The following is a 15,489-nucleotide window of genomic DNA, read 5'->3' as shown; positions in this document are numbered from 1 at the left end:
TGTACCTGAGCCGAGCTGTAATATGAGGAGGAACCAGAGAGCAAACAGGAAAAAACCACTGAGGCTGAGATTTAAACTCATTCTGTCTAAGGCTGCTTCGGATAACGAGCTGAATCAGCATGCACTGTGAATAAACACACTCACACACACTCACACACACACTCACACACACACACACACACACACACACACAGTTAAAGTGAGCATCCATCTGACAGAAACCAGAGGAAAGTCGGAGTCTGATGCTCGCTCTTCTAATGAGCTGCAGTCCTCTCTCCTCCCTCTTTTTTAGCAGCCTTCACTCCTGCTTCCTTGGTTCTCAACATGTGGCTGAGGGCCCTGAAAAGGTCAAAGGTTACACAACAGAAGCCAACAGTTTGAATCCTGATTCGCTCGTTACAACGTGTTCATCGTGAACAAAAACCCGCGTCGCCATTCGACAACTCATCGAGTGTTTGATGAAGTTAAGACAGTTGCCTCAAGCAGTTTGGCTGCACGAGTGACAGTAAAATGTAATAATAAGGCTGTTGCTCCGGTCTGTCACGGTGAAGGAGCTGAGCCGATTTCCTGTTTTGGAACAAACACTGATTTACCAACAAACTGCTCATTGACGCTGCGATGATCATGAAAATAATCTTGTGCTGCTCTTTTGTATTTCTGTCCCACAAGATGAAAGTTTAGTTTATTAAAGGATGAACTGCGACGCTCAGTTTCTGTAAATGTTAAGAACCTTGTTACTCTGACAGCTTGGAGAATTTCACAGAGGGTTTTTTGTCTCAAAGAAGAGACGTGATTATTATTTTACTTTTCTGGAAGTAAGAAATATCTTTCATCTTATTTTAAATGTGCATGGATGACTCTGCAGCTCTTACAGATTATATATATATTATATAAATCTTTGTGTCGTGGGGTCAGACACACAAACATCAGTGAAACAAACAGAACTTTATGGAAAGATGACAGATTTGTGTTCAAGTCCAGAAATAGTTGTTTTCTCTTTAACGTTTTAAACTTTCTCCCCTTTTTCATTTTCTTTGTTTTTGCATTTGAACAAAAACTCTTTATTCAGTTGAAAAAGGTTAAATATAAGATCCAGTAATCTGGTATGTGTTAAAAACAAATTGAAAGAAAGTACGGCTTTTACAAACGGTGCACGCTGATTTAAAGTCTCTGACTAAACGACAAACGTGATTTTCTTTTCCCTTTCATGGGAACGAGCAACGTTTTCCTGTTCGACCGATTTAAAAATGTTTGATTCTGAATCTTTCTCTCTGTTTTTGCAGACGCTAGTCTAAACGTTGAGTCTGAAACTTTATTGTTAACTTTTAGATTTAGAGTATTACATTAAGGATCAGAGCTTTTATAGCGTCTAACATCCTCCTTCCTCCAGTCTTCCTCCCATCCTGCCCAGTTCGTCGTCGTTAGCCTCTTTGTTAGCACCAGATCCATTTCCAAGCCCTGCTGTCAGTACTAACAGCACCGTGACCCCGATGACCCCTCTTATATCCTCAAGCCTTATCTCTGCCACCCCACCGCTGCACCTCCATGCTGCTCGGGCCCTGCTGGTCCGGCTCCCTGGAGGAGGAGGAGGAGGAGGAGAGGGGGGGGGGGGGATGCACAGAGCTTCAGGCCTGTCCCTGCTCATTTCAGGTTAGCCTCTCTACATTAGCACCAACCAAAGTGACAGCTGTCAGCGTGACTGAGCTCGCTCCGGATGCTCCCCCATCCGTCCTTGGACCACAGCCAGGACGAAGAGGAGAGCAGCAGGGAGGGGGAGAAGAGGAGATAATTTGTTCTTAAAGGACAGAAAGCAGCACTAACGACATAAATTTAAAGAAATCGAGATGATGCAGATATTTCTGCTTAAACAAGTGCAATAAAATGATAAACTACATCAGCGGAGAACAAAATGAGAGAAAGGACCTGGAAACCAGGACGAGGAGAAAAGAAATGAAGGTGAAGAGAAGAAAGATAAGACAGGACAGACAAGTAAGCTGGGATTTAAAAAAAAGAGAAACAAAAGAAAACAGATGGAAAAACAGAAAGAATAGGGCAGAAATGTACAAAACAGTGCAAACAAAGTATTAAAAACGAAATAAACCTAAATAATTTGAATTGGACCAACAGAAGTTATAAATTGACTCTGCTCTTGCGTGGTTTCCACCCTCACCCCCAGATGCGTGAATCTGGGGGGCCTCTGCGCGTCTTTGGCCCCTCCGTGTCCCACAGCGCAGCTGGTTTTTGTGTGCGAGCAGCGCCGCCTACTGGCCGGAGGTGAAACTGCAGCGGTGAGCGCTGCTTCCAGCTGCTGAGGAGACGAGCACGCTCATCCCTGTGTGTCGGAGGGGGAGCGCACATCTGCAGGGAGCGCACATCTGCAGCCTGGCTCTACTCTGAGTATTCTTTACATTCTCTTTTATACTCAACTAGAAAAAAATTTACTTGTAATTTTCTGACCTGTATGTAACAAAAAAATATGACTTAGACTACTAAATAATTTTTTTAAAGATATTTAACTGCTTATTAGTATATATATATATAATTTAAAATGGCTTTTATAAATCCTAACTTATTTTTTTATTATATATGCAAATAAAAATTTTAGTTAGGATTTATAAAAGCCTTTTTTTATCAGCAAAGACACTTTGCAGAGTGTGTTCCAGATTTTTACATTAAGGCGTCTTCATGCTTAGTCTTAGGTATGTTTCTCAAATGTAATTCTGGTTTTGTTAGAATTCAGTAAATCTAGAACCTAATCTGACAAAAATGTTTTTTTTTTTATTATTTATGACGGATATTGTTTTTTCTTCTTCTGATCTTCACCCTTGTCTTTGGATCTGCAGGAGTCTCCGCCTCTTCTTTGATAATTGTGCGCTTCGATGTGAATGCAAACTGATACAGATGAGATCTGAGTTCCTGCAGCTTCACCGCTTCCCGGGAACTTATCTGTGCCGTGAAAACCAAGTGACTTCTCTCCTCTAAGACTGTCTTCACTCTGATGCTTGTCATTTGCTTTCTCTTGACAAAGAGTTAAGGTGTCTTTTTAGGATGTTGGATCTAGGGGTCAAAGGTCACGTAAATGATCTGCGAAGAACACAGGTCCTCGAAGGTTGAGATAAAAGAAAAACATGTTCTTCTTTCACCACCTCTCACAAAAAGAGTGATTCCTGCCACAAGATGCTCGAATGAGTGTGTACATGAATAAATAACACACACACACACACACACACACACACGCTGAGCTATCGCCTCCGCAGCAGAGTGGATGTCTTGATTCCTAGACAGAAACACTCATAAACTTTTAATGGGATCCTTCTCTAAAACGATGGGATTCCTTCTCCAAGTGCCACCTTTATGTGTGAATCCATGTGTGTGTGTGTGTGTGGGGGGGGGGTGTTGGTCGGGGTCATCCACCAGCCCAGGGGTGCGATTTTAGTTTGCCAGAGGGAGGAAGTGAGTGGTCCCAAGACCCCAAAAACCCCAAGGCTTGAAATCAAACCTGATCGTTTTCCACTCAGACTGAAGCGTTCCAGAGGAACAACATCAGGACCCCCACCCCTTTATGTTTCTGAAAGTGTAGCGCGGTCGTCGCACGTTGAGCAAACCTGTTTCCTTCAAACACACATGTTGCCGGTTTTACTTTTCATCCTTTTCATCCTCCACAGGAACGTTCAGCCTGCAGGATTTATTCCAGCACGAAGCTGCATCAACTCTAACAGCCAAGATGTTTTCTGCCTTCTTTCTCATTTCTCAGTTAAAGCTGCTCTTTAAGAAATGGTTTTAATCGCGCTGAACTGATGGAAACATTTAAAAAAGTAGTACTTTCAGGGTTCAGTCGAGCAAATCGTTTTATAAAACAATTCCAGCAGGTTTGGTCAGTGGTGGAGTGCGCCCGTTAGAAAAGCTTGGGAATTACAGTAAAACCATTTAAAAGTGTCCAATGTGACATATTACTGGGCTCGTGTCGTTGTCAACACATCTGGAACATTTTATAGACACATTGAGTTTTGCATAATTAATACTTCTGTACTTACGTAATACTTGAACATGTTTTGCTTTGATGCTGTTTTATAAAATCTGCAACGTGTTTTTAATACAAAACCAACTGTTGTACAGAGTATTTATTCAAATATAAGCATCAGAGGCATTTGGAAATGTTCAATATGCTTAAAAATCAAAATAAATTGATGATTCATTGTACTAACTGGTGCACTTTGGTTTCTAAACCCAGTATACCCAGTACAAAAAAATGTCGACTGCACCAGTGCTGGCCGGCACGAAGTGAAATGATGAAGCGTTGCGAGTGAATTTTAACGCAGCTGCTGAAAAAGTGAAATGATCCCAGAGTTGGTTTTGATTTTCTACTAAAGGAGCGTTAATGTTCACACAAATATAATTGACTGAGATCATAAAGGAGTAATAGTATAACATGATTATCAAATATCTTTTAAAATGAAATGGTATCTTTAGCGTCTGTTGTGAAACATTGAGAAACAAAATGTTTCATTTCACTATTTTTTCTGTTTTCTTTTAAATCAAACAATAAATGAAGTTTTGTCATAAAAGACAACATTGTTTTTAAACAATTTATGGATATTATTTTTATTTTTTTCATATGAGAACTCAAGTCCTTGGTTTGAATTTGAAGGATTCAAACACATCTGGATTTCTCTGCTGCGTCCAGGTGTGTTCACATATTTGTTTGTTTGTTTGTTTGTTTGTTTCAGAAAGGGACGCTGTCTCTGAAAGGACACCAGTTAATAAATAGTTAAACAAGTTAAATGTAAATGTACTCCAGTTAGCCAAAAACTAATTTGCATTAAATCTTTTTCCTAAATGGACAAATCCAGAGTTCAAACAAAGACGATTAAACTAAAATAAATCCATTTATTATATTAAATTCTGTTTTTTCACCAGAAAAACAAATTTTTGTTTGTTTGTTTGTTTTGTTTATTGCAGCAATAAATCAATATCACAACTAGTTGTTGTTTATGTTGCGTTCAGAGGGAAAACAACACGTTGGCAGATGTGACAGCCAGAGGTTGAGTGAAATCCTCTCAGACAGGAGGAAACAAATCAACGCAACACCGTCTCCACGGTGACGGCTTTGGTCAATGCGATGTGAATTAATCCTCCTTCACTTTCTTTATGTCCCATTTGGAAAGTGCTGCAAACGAAGCGGTGGGGTTTACACGAGGCTCGTGAGGCTCCTGTGAAACAGTTTCATGTCTCCGGTGGTGAACGTCTGTGGAGCTGAACTCCTCATCACTTCCATTTTGTGTTCATTCATTCACTAAATACTCTGGACCCTCGTGTGGCATCTTTCTTCTGGAGGTGCTTTCATCTCAGCACATGCACTGATGCAGCCCCCCCTAAAGAACGGGTCACAAAGCATCAAGTCTGTGGTTCTTAAATGATCTTTAGAGCAACAAAACAAGGAATCATCCATACGTTTTCACTATATTACACAAAGTACCAGTAATAAACACGGGGAAGTTCAGTCATTCTACTCTTATTTATTTACTTTTGTTGTAAGTTTTTTTCTCATTCAGTTAATTATACAACAGCCTTCATAATTATTTAGAGAAATCCTAAAGTTTTCAAAGAAATAATAAGAAATTCAGTTGAATCTATTTCCAGTCGTGCACACAACATGGTTATTTGTTCTCTTTTAATAAAGTTAGTTAATATTGTTTTCTTTGTAGTAGCTGTTAAAACATATTTTTTTAAGTTCATTCAAATCTGGATGTTGTTTGTCCACATTTATTCTTCCTTTAGCTTCAGTTTTAAGTGTAAGTTTAATTTTTTTAATCTTCTGTATGTGCTTGTCGCTCAAAAAAAATCTTAGTATTCCTAATTATTTAGACTTGAAAATCTTTTTTTGCCTTTTTCCAAACACAAAAACTTTTATATTTGTGAGTTTGTTGTTGAAAACTTGGAAATTTTGTGGGTTTTTTTTGTTTTTTAACAAATCAGCAACAACGATTATGTTGCAAACTTTAAATTGTAGTTTTTGGGTTTTTCACATTTGTTTGCGTCTTTTGTCATTTTCAAACAAAATGTAAATCATTTAAATTTACAAAAAGCTAGAAAAAGATAAGGTTGATGAGACATTAATCCTGAAACCATATCCTTCCCAGTCCACCAGACTCTACTTTTATTTAACCACATTACCGTAAAATAAAACATCACTTCATTGTTTATTTGTGCACATGCCTCAAATGTGAAACAAATTGCACAAAACAGAAATAATTTTTAGATAAAAAAAGCTAAAAGACTCAGCTGACATGCAGAAACTGCTTCCATTCAGTGAATTGGTCTTCCCAGTAGTTTTACTGGTTTTTCAAACCAGTTGTTTGTTGCACTGCTACGTGATTTTCTTTACCGTGTTCCTATTGTTCTGCGGAGCTGCATTATGTGGGACGGTGTGATTTTTGGGGGAGATTGAATAAAAAATGAACGCGTAGAGCAGCTGTTCCATATTTATTACGTGGAAGGCACTTAGAGGCAGAAGTCTGAGGAAACCTGTGCATCGGCTGCAAAGCACCAAATGTTTGTGGTTTTTGCTTTATTTATTTATTCATTTATTTATTTGTTCTTTGCTGAGCGGGATTTACCTCTGAATTATAGAACAGTCGCCTTTCTCTCCTTAAGTAAAAAATAACATCTGTCTGGCAAATGGAGAGCTTAGTGTTTCTCTATAATTAATGGTAAAAGCCTCCAGAGCCGCACATGAAATATACATCCTCCATGCAGGACCCCCCCCTCCACAAGACAAAGGGGGGAGAGACTGTAGGGAGGAGGAAGAGGAGGGGGGACAGGGGACAGAGAGAGGGAAAGAAGAGAGTGCTCAGGTCTGACACGGAGGATGAAGATGTCTTTATTCTCTGAGTGAAAACGTGATGAAAAATGCTCAAAACTTTCACACAAACATGTAGTTTCATGACTTTAAATGAACTTACAGCCAGCCTGGCGTGCACACGCACACACACACACACACTTGGTGAAAGCATGAGCTGTATGCTGCAGATTATTTCTGAAATAATCAACAGGAAAGCAGGACTTTAACCAACAGACGTTAAAGATGGAGACATGTGGGTCTGCAGCGACCTCTGCCGGTCACAGTGCGTCACAACAACCAGGAAATATAACATTTCCTTCAAATAATTAGATTTTAAATCTTCTTACATTCAGAAAGCTCCAACTCAGGAGCCGAGCAAACAGATTGATAAATGTCTGAATATTTCCTCCAGATAGGGCTGCAGCATGATGGGACATGTAGTTTTCTTATCTTATAACAAAATGAACACCGACAGAACATTGAAAAAATGTTGATGGAAGAGGAAATTGAACAAATAATTCTAAAGAGACTAATCAGAGCTTTATCACATTCATACACCGATGAGACACACATCGGAGGCATCGAGGGATTCGGTGTCTTGCCCTGAGACACTTCGGCACTGCTGGTGGATTCGAACCCCCAACTCTTGCATTGACTGCTCCAACCACTCAGCCACAGCCGCCCACAATTTACAAGAGTGGCTGTTTTAAACAAAGAGCACAAATGACAATCGTATAAAGCATAAAATGAAAAGTAAATGGAAGAAATTGTATAGGCCTACATAAAAAAAAAAACGAAACATTATAAAAGTTTTTGTTTTACTGAATAAATTAGTGACTTGATACTCCCTTTATCTCTGAGAAGTTAATGTGATTTTGTATACAATACGCGTAAAATATAAGTAGGATAATAAATGCCAAAGATAATCAACACGAAACAAAATAATTCGTATTTTAAAATGTACACAAATTAATTGTATTTATTATTACTTACTAACAACCTAAATGTTTAAAACTGTTGAAAGAAGAGTGTTATTTAACAGAAAATCACGACTCGTTGTCTCGTCCCGGAACCAACAACGTGGCCCACTCGTTCCCGGCCGGGACGTTATAGATGTGGGACGGGAGCCATGGAAAGATGTCAGCGGCGTTGGTCCAAATGTCATGTCTGTACAGGGGCATGTTCGCGGTCAGGACCACCGGCAGCAGGACGTTGATCCCCGGGCTGGTCCCGCTGCAGTTCCGAGCCTTCTCTGTTCGGAAGGAACCGGATCTGGAGGAGAACCCGTTCTACAGGAAGTACCAGGACAAGATCCACCAGCTGCGCAGGTCTGCGGGCTAACTGAGCTAGCATCGTCCGAATCTCCGGTACCGCGTCGGTTATTTTAAAACGAATCTGTTGTTTACAACAAAACCTGAACTCGGTGGTGATTCAGAAGATGTCACTTAAAGTTGTACCTTCAGATGATAAATTCGGCTCTAATTAAGTTAATATATTGAATATTCTCACCTTTTTATTTTTAACTTCACCTTTTATTTTCTCTGAACACTGCGGCTGTTGTAAAAAAGTAAAACGCACAGAAATTTCAGAACAATTCCTCTGGAAGTTTGAATTATCTGCCGAATTTATGTTAAGACTTCAGACTTTAGGTTCGTGGTTTTGAAATAATGAAAATTTTATAATAAACCAGCATTAATTGTAGATTTTGTTTGGCAAAATGAGTATGAATTGCTAAATCACAAGTTTACAGAGCATCCAATAACTCTGTATAAACTTGTAAATCCTTATAGACATAAGGTTTGTTATAAAAGTTAATAGATGGATAAATGAAAACAAACATGTTAACTAGTTGCTAAATAGCTTTCTGGAAAATTTGTGTTTCAAATGATGAAGTCTCTGTTTTTAATCTCCACTTTTTCCAGTTCCAAACCGCAGGAGTACAAGGAGCGACTGGAGAAGCGGCATGAAGCCAAGAAGGAGGTCCTGGGACAGTCGAAGCAGGAGGAGTTCATCCGGCTCATGGAGCAGGAGGTGAAGTATCATCCGGGCCTGGTGCAGAACCCAACACAAAATATGGAAGGAGCTTTGGAAACTGAGAACCCCAAAAGAAAATGTAGCCGTCCTTTATTTTCCTGATTAAAAACAACTTTCCAGGATTGTTACCACAGCTTTGCTCACATTTGTGTCTTTAGCTCAGTAGTTTGATTATAAACCTGTTTTTGTTGTGGGATCGTTTCCAGTTTGAGAAGAGAGACAAGATGTCTGCTGCTGCTGGAGCGTCTGGAGGTTTCACCAAGAACAAGGTGAGCCGAGCCACGTGCAGCAGAAAGTTCTGTTTGATCGACGCTAACGGTTCGAAATGAATTTTCCTTTTGCTTTTTGTGCTTTTAATGTGAAAAGAAGAGTTGAGTGTTGACTCCGTGTCGCGTCTTCCTTCAGACTTTAGGCTCCATCCTGAACCTGGAGATGATCCAGGACAAGACGAGCGAGGAGATCGCAGAGGTGAGCAGAAATATTCCTGGTTAAAATATTTAAACTCACCCACCCACGTTAGTATGGAAAGCCGTTTCATTCAAAATGTAATCAATAAATAAAGTGTTGTTTTTAAATTATTAATAAATGTTCCCATGAAATAAAACATTTAAATATAAATGTTTAGTTTATTATCCAAGATTTATTTATTTATTTAATAATGGAGTTTCATTTTGTGACACTTTTTTATTTTGTAAAGCTACTTTACATATTTCAGGGGCTTTTATATTTTTTAACCCCATTTTTTCATTTTATGCTCCTTTTTTATTTCATGTTCTTATATTCAAATGAGGGGGGCGTGGTTTTCTCTCTTTTATTGACCAATCACAGCAAAGTATTCCCCTCCTGAGCTCTGCTCCAGCTTCCTAACTAGTCCGGATGACAAGTGGACAATGTGGAGAACTCTGAGATGAAATGCAAAGGTTTCATGATGAAACTGAGCATTATATATTCATATATTTACATCCCGCTTTGTGTTCCAGGGTGTGATTCATTGCAGTGTGGACACGGAGTGGAGCGGGTCTCCTCTCTGCTGTGAGACCGACAGCTGTCAGAGCTTGGGGGAAGTGCCCCCCCCTCATTTTAATATAAGAACATGAAATAAAAAGCGCTTAAAATGAAAACGAGGTTAAACAATAAAAGCCCCTGAACTTTGTAAAGTACCTTTACAAAAGTCAAGTCAGATTTATTTATAGAGCACATTTAAAACAGAAACTGTTTCCAAGGTGCTTTAAATAAAATCCAAATAAAACCGTCACAAAATGAAACTCCATTATTAAATAAATAAATCTTGAAATAAATATTGCATTAAAAAAACAGTCATTACTACTTAAATGTTTTATTTCATGGGAGCATTTATTTATTTAATGGAATATTGAGTAATAAATTTTAAATAACACTATTAATTTACTTATTTAATTTTGAATTAAATTGCTTTCCATAAGTTTGAGCTCGACGTCCTCCTGGATGTGAATATCTTCAAATCGTCATATCAGGAGCTTCTTTAAACGGCTTTTAATTTATTTTAAACCTTTACAGGTCGAGCTTATTTTTAGTTGTTAGATCCACTTCCTGGGTCAGGTGACGCCTTCAGACCTGATCAGTTTTTTTTTTTTTCGTCAAGGCCTCGGGAGATAATTTTGTTGTGAATTACTGTAGTTGAGAAGAAATAAAAGTAATTTTATTTTAACTGTTGCGTTTTTACTCTTTTAGCTCTGGACGAAATATTTCTCAACAAAAGACACGATCGGCGCCGTCATCCCCGTGAGTTGATCTTTTTGTTAAAGTGACTTTAAATATTTAAGGACAGTTTGTGTTTTCAGCCTTTTTTAGTGGGAAAAATACCTTCATGATTATTTGTCAAATTATTCATCTGTTTAAAAAAAAAAAAAAAGGCTTGCTTGTATTTTTGTCCTTCACCTCTGAAGCCGAGCGTTCGCAGAGCGCAGCCGGTTGTCAGGCGCAGCGGTGTTCACGTGTTCTCTCGTGTTTGCAGTCGCACGTCTACGAGGGGATTTCCAGCAGATCCAGGACCTGCCCCATGGTGAGATCACTGCAGCTGAACCGGTGATTCTGTGGAAACGCAGCTCGGCTGACGAACACGGAACGATAATTCAGTCTCGGGTGGGACAGTTGGGTCCTCCTGGTTGCCATGGTGACGCTTCTGCTGTTTCTCCGCAGTTTCTTTACGCTCTGCCTCAGAAGGAGGGCTACGAGTTCTTCGTGGGTCAGTGGTCCGGACACGAGCTGCACTTCACCTCCCTGATAAACGTCCAGGTGAACCCCTCCACCTCCCTAACTTGCTCTGTGTGACCCGCTCCTGATCAAATGTTCAGACGCGTCTACTTTAAATCGGTTTTCACACCAGGACAGAAGACGAGCTCCTGTGTGGGAGATCATGTAAATGAGAAACGCGTCATGAAGCAAAATGTGGTTTTAAAAAGTGAATACATCAAATAATCTTAGTCATATTACATGTACGTAATCTACAAGAAACATTGATCATTTAAACTAAATTTTTTGATTACAAAATATGAACTTTGTTTGTTTTGAGGATATAACGAGGGCAAGCTTTTAAAAATCATTTTATTTGACCTAAATAATTATCTGCTAAATGCGCTCGTGCTGGTCGTGCTCAAATGGGTGAAGTTTTCACGGCAGCGCCACTGAAATCTGAGTGTTTGAAGATCACAGCCTGTTTCTGTGCACACGGCTCGCACAGCTGTATTCCTGGCCGTGCACATGATTTTGAGCTTACCGTATTTTCCGCCGTACACGTCGATCCGTCCTATTAGTCGCATCAGTCCAAATTTGTCTAATAAAGTGGAAAAATCCATAAATATGTCGCATCTATTACGCGTCACCGCTGACAACCCGGAAATGTGGACTGGTGTGCCAAAAACTGATGGGCTGCCAAATGGCGGCCGCGGGAGCGTGCACGGGAGGACTTTTAACAAGAATTCAACAAGATTAACACTTAAAAACAATTGTTTCCCCGAAATTATAGTAAAGGTGTGTCTCAGTCTAACGTTTGCTTAGTAAATGCGCTTTGATGGTCAAATCAGCTGCATTTCGCCGGGTGGTGCAGCTGTTTTGACGGCTCCAAGCAGAGAGCAGAATGAAGGTGGAGAGGGTATGGCAGGCCGATTGAGTCATTAAAAGCTGATGAAGATTCTCAGTCGTCCAGGACATGGTAAATTCTAAAAAGTTCAAGGACAAAAACAATAAAGTATAATAAATAAAGTCTAGTTGTTTTTGTCTTGGAACTTTTATGATTTTGTCATTATAGTCACGTTTACTTATTACATGATGCAACAGCATGCCATACACTATTACTACTCTGCTGCCATCAAGTGGCTGAAAGTGGTACTGTTCTTTTTTGTCAGTCAGATTGAATGAAAACGGTCATATCTCAGCCAAAAAATAGTTTATAAATATGGGAAAAAATCCATAAATATGTCTCTTCGGCCTATAAGTCGCAGGGGATGCAAATTATGCAAAAAAAAACCTGTGACTTATAGGCTGAAAAATACGGTACTTTAGAAATAAGACGGGCAGGTTTGAGCCAGTTCTCGTGCTCCTGAATGTACAAAAATCTAACTGGCAACTGTTGCACAAATTAAAAAAGAAGTGTTTTAAATATTTCATGTGGTGGAGGGATGTAGGTCGGAGTATACGTAGGTAATTACATAGGTAGGTAGGTACGACGTGTACGTATTTACTTTATTCACGTGGGACTGAGAACCTCTGCAAACTTGGAGATATTTTGGGAACGTCCAGGTGAAGGTTGTTTTCCAGCCGTCGGCTCAGTGAGATGCTCTGAAACGTTTACTACAGAACCGCAGCGCGCTCGTTTGAACCGGTGGACTGTAAAGTTCAGTAAATCCTCCCAAAGTAAAGCGTTTATTCGTCCTGCAGAAGTTAAACATTGATGTTCTCTCCTGTTTGTGCTCAGACGCTGGGTGAGAACGCTCCGAGTCAGCTGATCCTCTACCACTACTCGGACCTGCGGCAGGAGAAGGGCATCGTGCTCATGACAGCCGAGATGGACCCCAAGTTTATCGTAAGTCGGAGCTGAACGAGGGTTTTGAACCCGAACGGTAAAAACCGAATGATTTTTATAAACGACGTCCTGTTTCCAGACCATCCACCAGGCTCAGTGCTTGGCCAATCAGGTGCAGCTGTTCTACGGCACGCAGAGGCAGGAGACGTTCCGACTGCTGGAGACGTTCAACCGCCGTCCCGCGGACTTCAAACACATGGCGGTGATAGCCGAGCTGGAGCAGAGCGGCCTGGGGTCCGCGGGCGCCCCGGGCAGCTCCACAGACGGTCAGGAACGGATGTGAAGTCCAGATCCGTGCTGGTTTTTCTGGAGAATGAACTGATGGAACCAGACGGGTTCTTGGATCCACGATGAAACGATCTGGAGGAATCGATGGAAACGGTTCAGCTTCAGACTGGATCAGAGGGACCCCGCCCCGTTGGCACATTTATAATCTAAACGGGTTTAATTAAAACTGAAGCGCGAAGTGAAGCAGAGCTTTTCTTTATCGGTTCAGTTTCAGGAGGCGAAGCTGCTTGAAGTTGTGTGGAGCTGCTCCGTTTGGAACTCTTTCTGTGACGTCATTAAATTTACTCCCGTTTATTATAAAACAAGATTTATGCAAATTACAAAAAATGAGTTTGTCAAATTTCCTTCAAAGAGTTGATTACATTCAGACAGCAATGAAGCAGTTTCAGGAGCCGAGCATCTGGTTAACGTTTGAACATTTCCTCCAGTCGGGCTGCGGCATGATGGGACTTGTAGTTTTCTTACATGAACTCGTCTAAAACCTTATAACAAATAAACGCCAACAGATTATTAAAAAGTGTTGATGGAAGAGGAAACAAATAAATAAACACATTTAGGATTCAATTAAATGTATTTTAGGAAATCAGGACATGAGATAGTTTAAGGCCTAAAATTGAGAAATTACATTTTAAGACCAGGCAGAAACACTGAAATAGAAAAACAGTGCAGTAATATTTAAAAATGTGATACTTGAGTGTTTTACAAGAAGTCAGTCAGAATAAATGTTTTATCGCAACATAAAAATGCAGTGCAACAAATTCCCAAACGATCAGGGATGGTCAGACATACAATTTTGTTTTTTAATCACAAACGTGTCGTTTCAACACTGACAACGTTCAAGTGAAGACGAACTAAAACTTTTGTCTCTAAATTTACTAAAAGTTGCTTTGAAAAGCCAGAAATCTATTAAAGAGCAAATCAGAAGTCTTGTTGCATATTAGACATTTACACACTTCCTGTTTTTGTTTATAAAGTAAACTGTCTTTTTGTACCGACGACGACCAAACGACGAACGAACGCAGCAACGAAACACTTGGCGGTAATTAATGACCTGGAGCAGAGCAGCTGATTGAATAAAAACAAAACGTAAGAAACACTTTCAGCTACAAACACTGCAGCACATCTTCACCTGCACACACAGACTTTTAGTGTTTGTTCATTATTACAAAGATCTGTCACAGTGCAGCAAACATTTAAAAACTAAAATCATTAAAAGTGAATGAAACCTCTGAACGACTGATCTGAGAATTACAGATAATTTTTTTTTTTTTAAATGTATTTTTACAGAACTTTACAAACTAAATGTGTTTTCTGAGACCAGCTGGATTTTAGTCATTTTTAAAACGTGACTTTCACAATATCGTGTAAAGTTTGGATCTCGCTGGGCCGGGACTGTTGGAGATCCAGAACTGAACTCCACAGAGTTCATCGTTTACAGGGTTGTTTTCAGCAACATCAGAGTCGCACATCTTTAAAAAACTACTTTGAAAACACTGGAAATAACTCTTGGTTTTGATATTTGGATTCAGTCCAACTCGCTTGAGCAAAACAAAACTCCACCGCTTTCACCGTGCAAGTAGAAACTTTACCTGCACCAGAAGAGTTCCCACAAGTTCATCTGACAATATTACAGTACTTCTAGTTACGTCATTACCTACAGGGTTATACTGTCACCCATGTCCACCAAAACTGTTTGTATGCTGCCAAACTAAACAGTGCACGTGGTTGTTGGGAACCACACCTCGGTGCACGTGGTTGTTGGGAACCACACCTCGGTGCACATGGTTGTTGGGAACCACACCTCGGTGCACGTGGTTGTTGGGAACCAGACGTTGGTGCAGATGGTTGTTGGGAACCAGATGTTTGTGCAGATGGTTGTTGGGAACCAAACCTTGGTGCACATGGTTGTTGGGAACCAAACCTCGGTGCACGTGGTTGTTGGGAACCAGACGTTGGTGCAGATGGTTGTTGGGAACCACACCTCGGTGCACGTGGTTGTTGGGAACCAGACGTTGGTGCAGATGGTTGTTGGGAACCAAACCTCGGTGCACGTGGTTGTTGGGAACCAAACCTCGGTGCACGTGGTTGTTGGGAACCAAACCTCGGTGCACGTGGTTGTTGGGAACCCGACGTTGGTGCACATGGTTGTTGGGAACCAGATGTTTGTGCAGATGGTTGTTGGGAACCAAACCTTGGTGCACATGGTTGTTGGGAACCAAACCTCGGTGCACGTGGTTGTTGGGAACCAGACGTTGGTGCAGATGGT

The 15,489-nt window shown here is 40.3% G+C and overlaps 2 protein-coding genes across 2 annotated transcripts in view; one reads left to right on the top strand and one right to left on the bottom strand.

Moving 5' to 3' along the window:
* The window catches only part of rhpn1 (rhophilin, Rho GTPase binding protein 1), a 102,287-nt gene that overhangs the window by 62,554 nt on the left and 24,244 nt on the right, over positions 1–15,489 (bottom strand). The window lies entirely within an intron of this gene.
* On the top strand, positions 7,954–13,745 carry atpaf1 (ATP synthase mitochondrial F1 complex assembly factor 1). The gene is made up of 9 exons (XM_037697898.1): positions 7,954–8,169; positions 8,764–8,872; positions 9,082–9,144; positions 9,281–9,343; positions 10,586–10,636; positions 10,869–10,916; positions 11,054–11,149; positions 12,828–12,935; positions 13,015–13,745. The coding sequence occupies exons 1-9, from the start codon at positions 7,955–7,957 to the stop codon at positions 13,216–13,218; spliced, it is 957 nt and encodes a 318-aa protein (XP_037553826.1). The 5' UTR covers position 7,954; the 3' UTR covers positions 13,219–13,745.

Source organism: Nematolebias whitei, chromosome 3, assembly GCF_014905685.2.
Source record: "Nematolebias whitei isolate Nwh7 chromosome 3, NemWhi1, whole genome shotgun sequence".
Classification (NCBI taxonomy): domain Eukaryota; kingdom Metazoa; phylum Chordata; class Actinopteri; order Cyprinodontiformes; family Rivulidae; genus Nematolebias; species Nematolebias whitei.
Note: the sequence above shows the minus strand (reverse complement) of the source record. Positions and strands in the feature narration are given on the sequence as shown.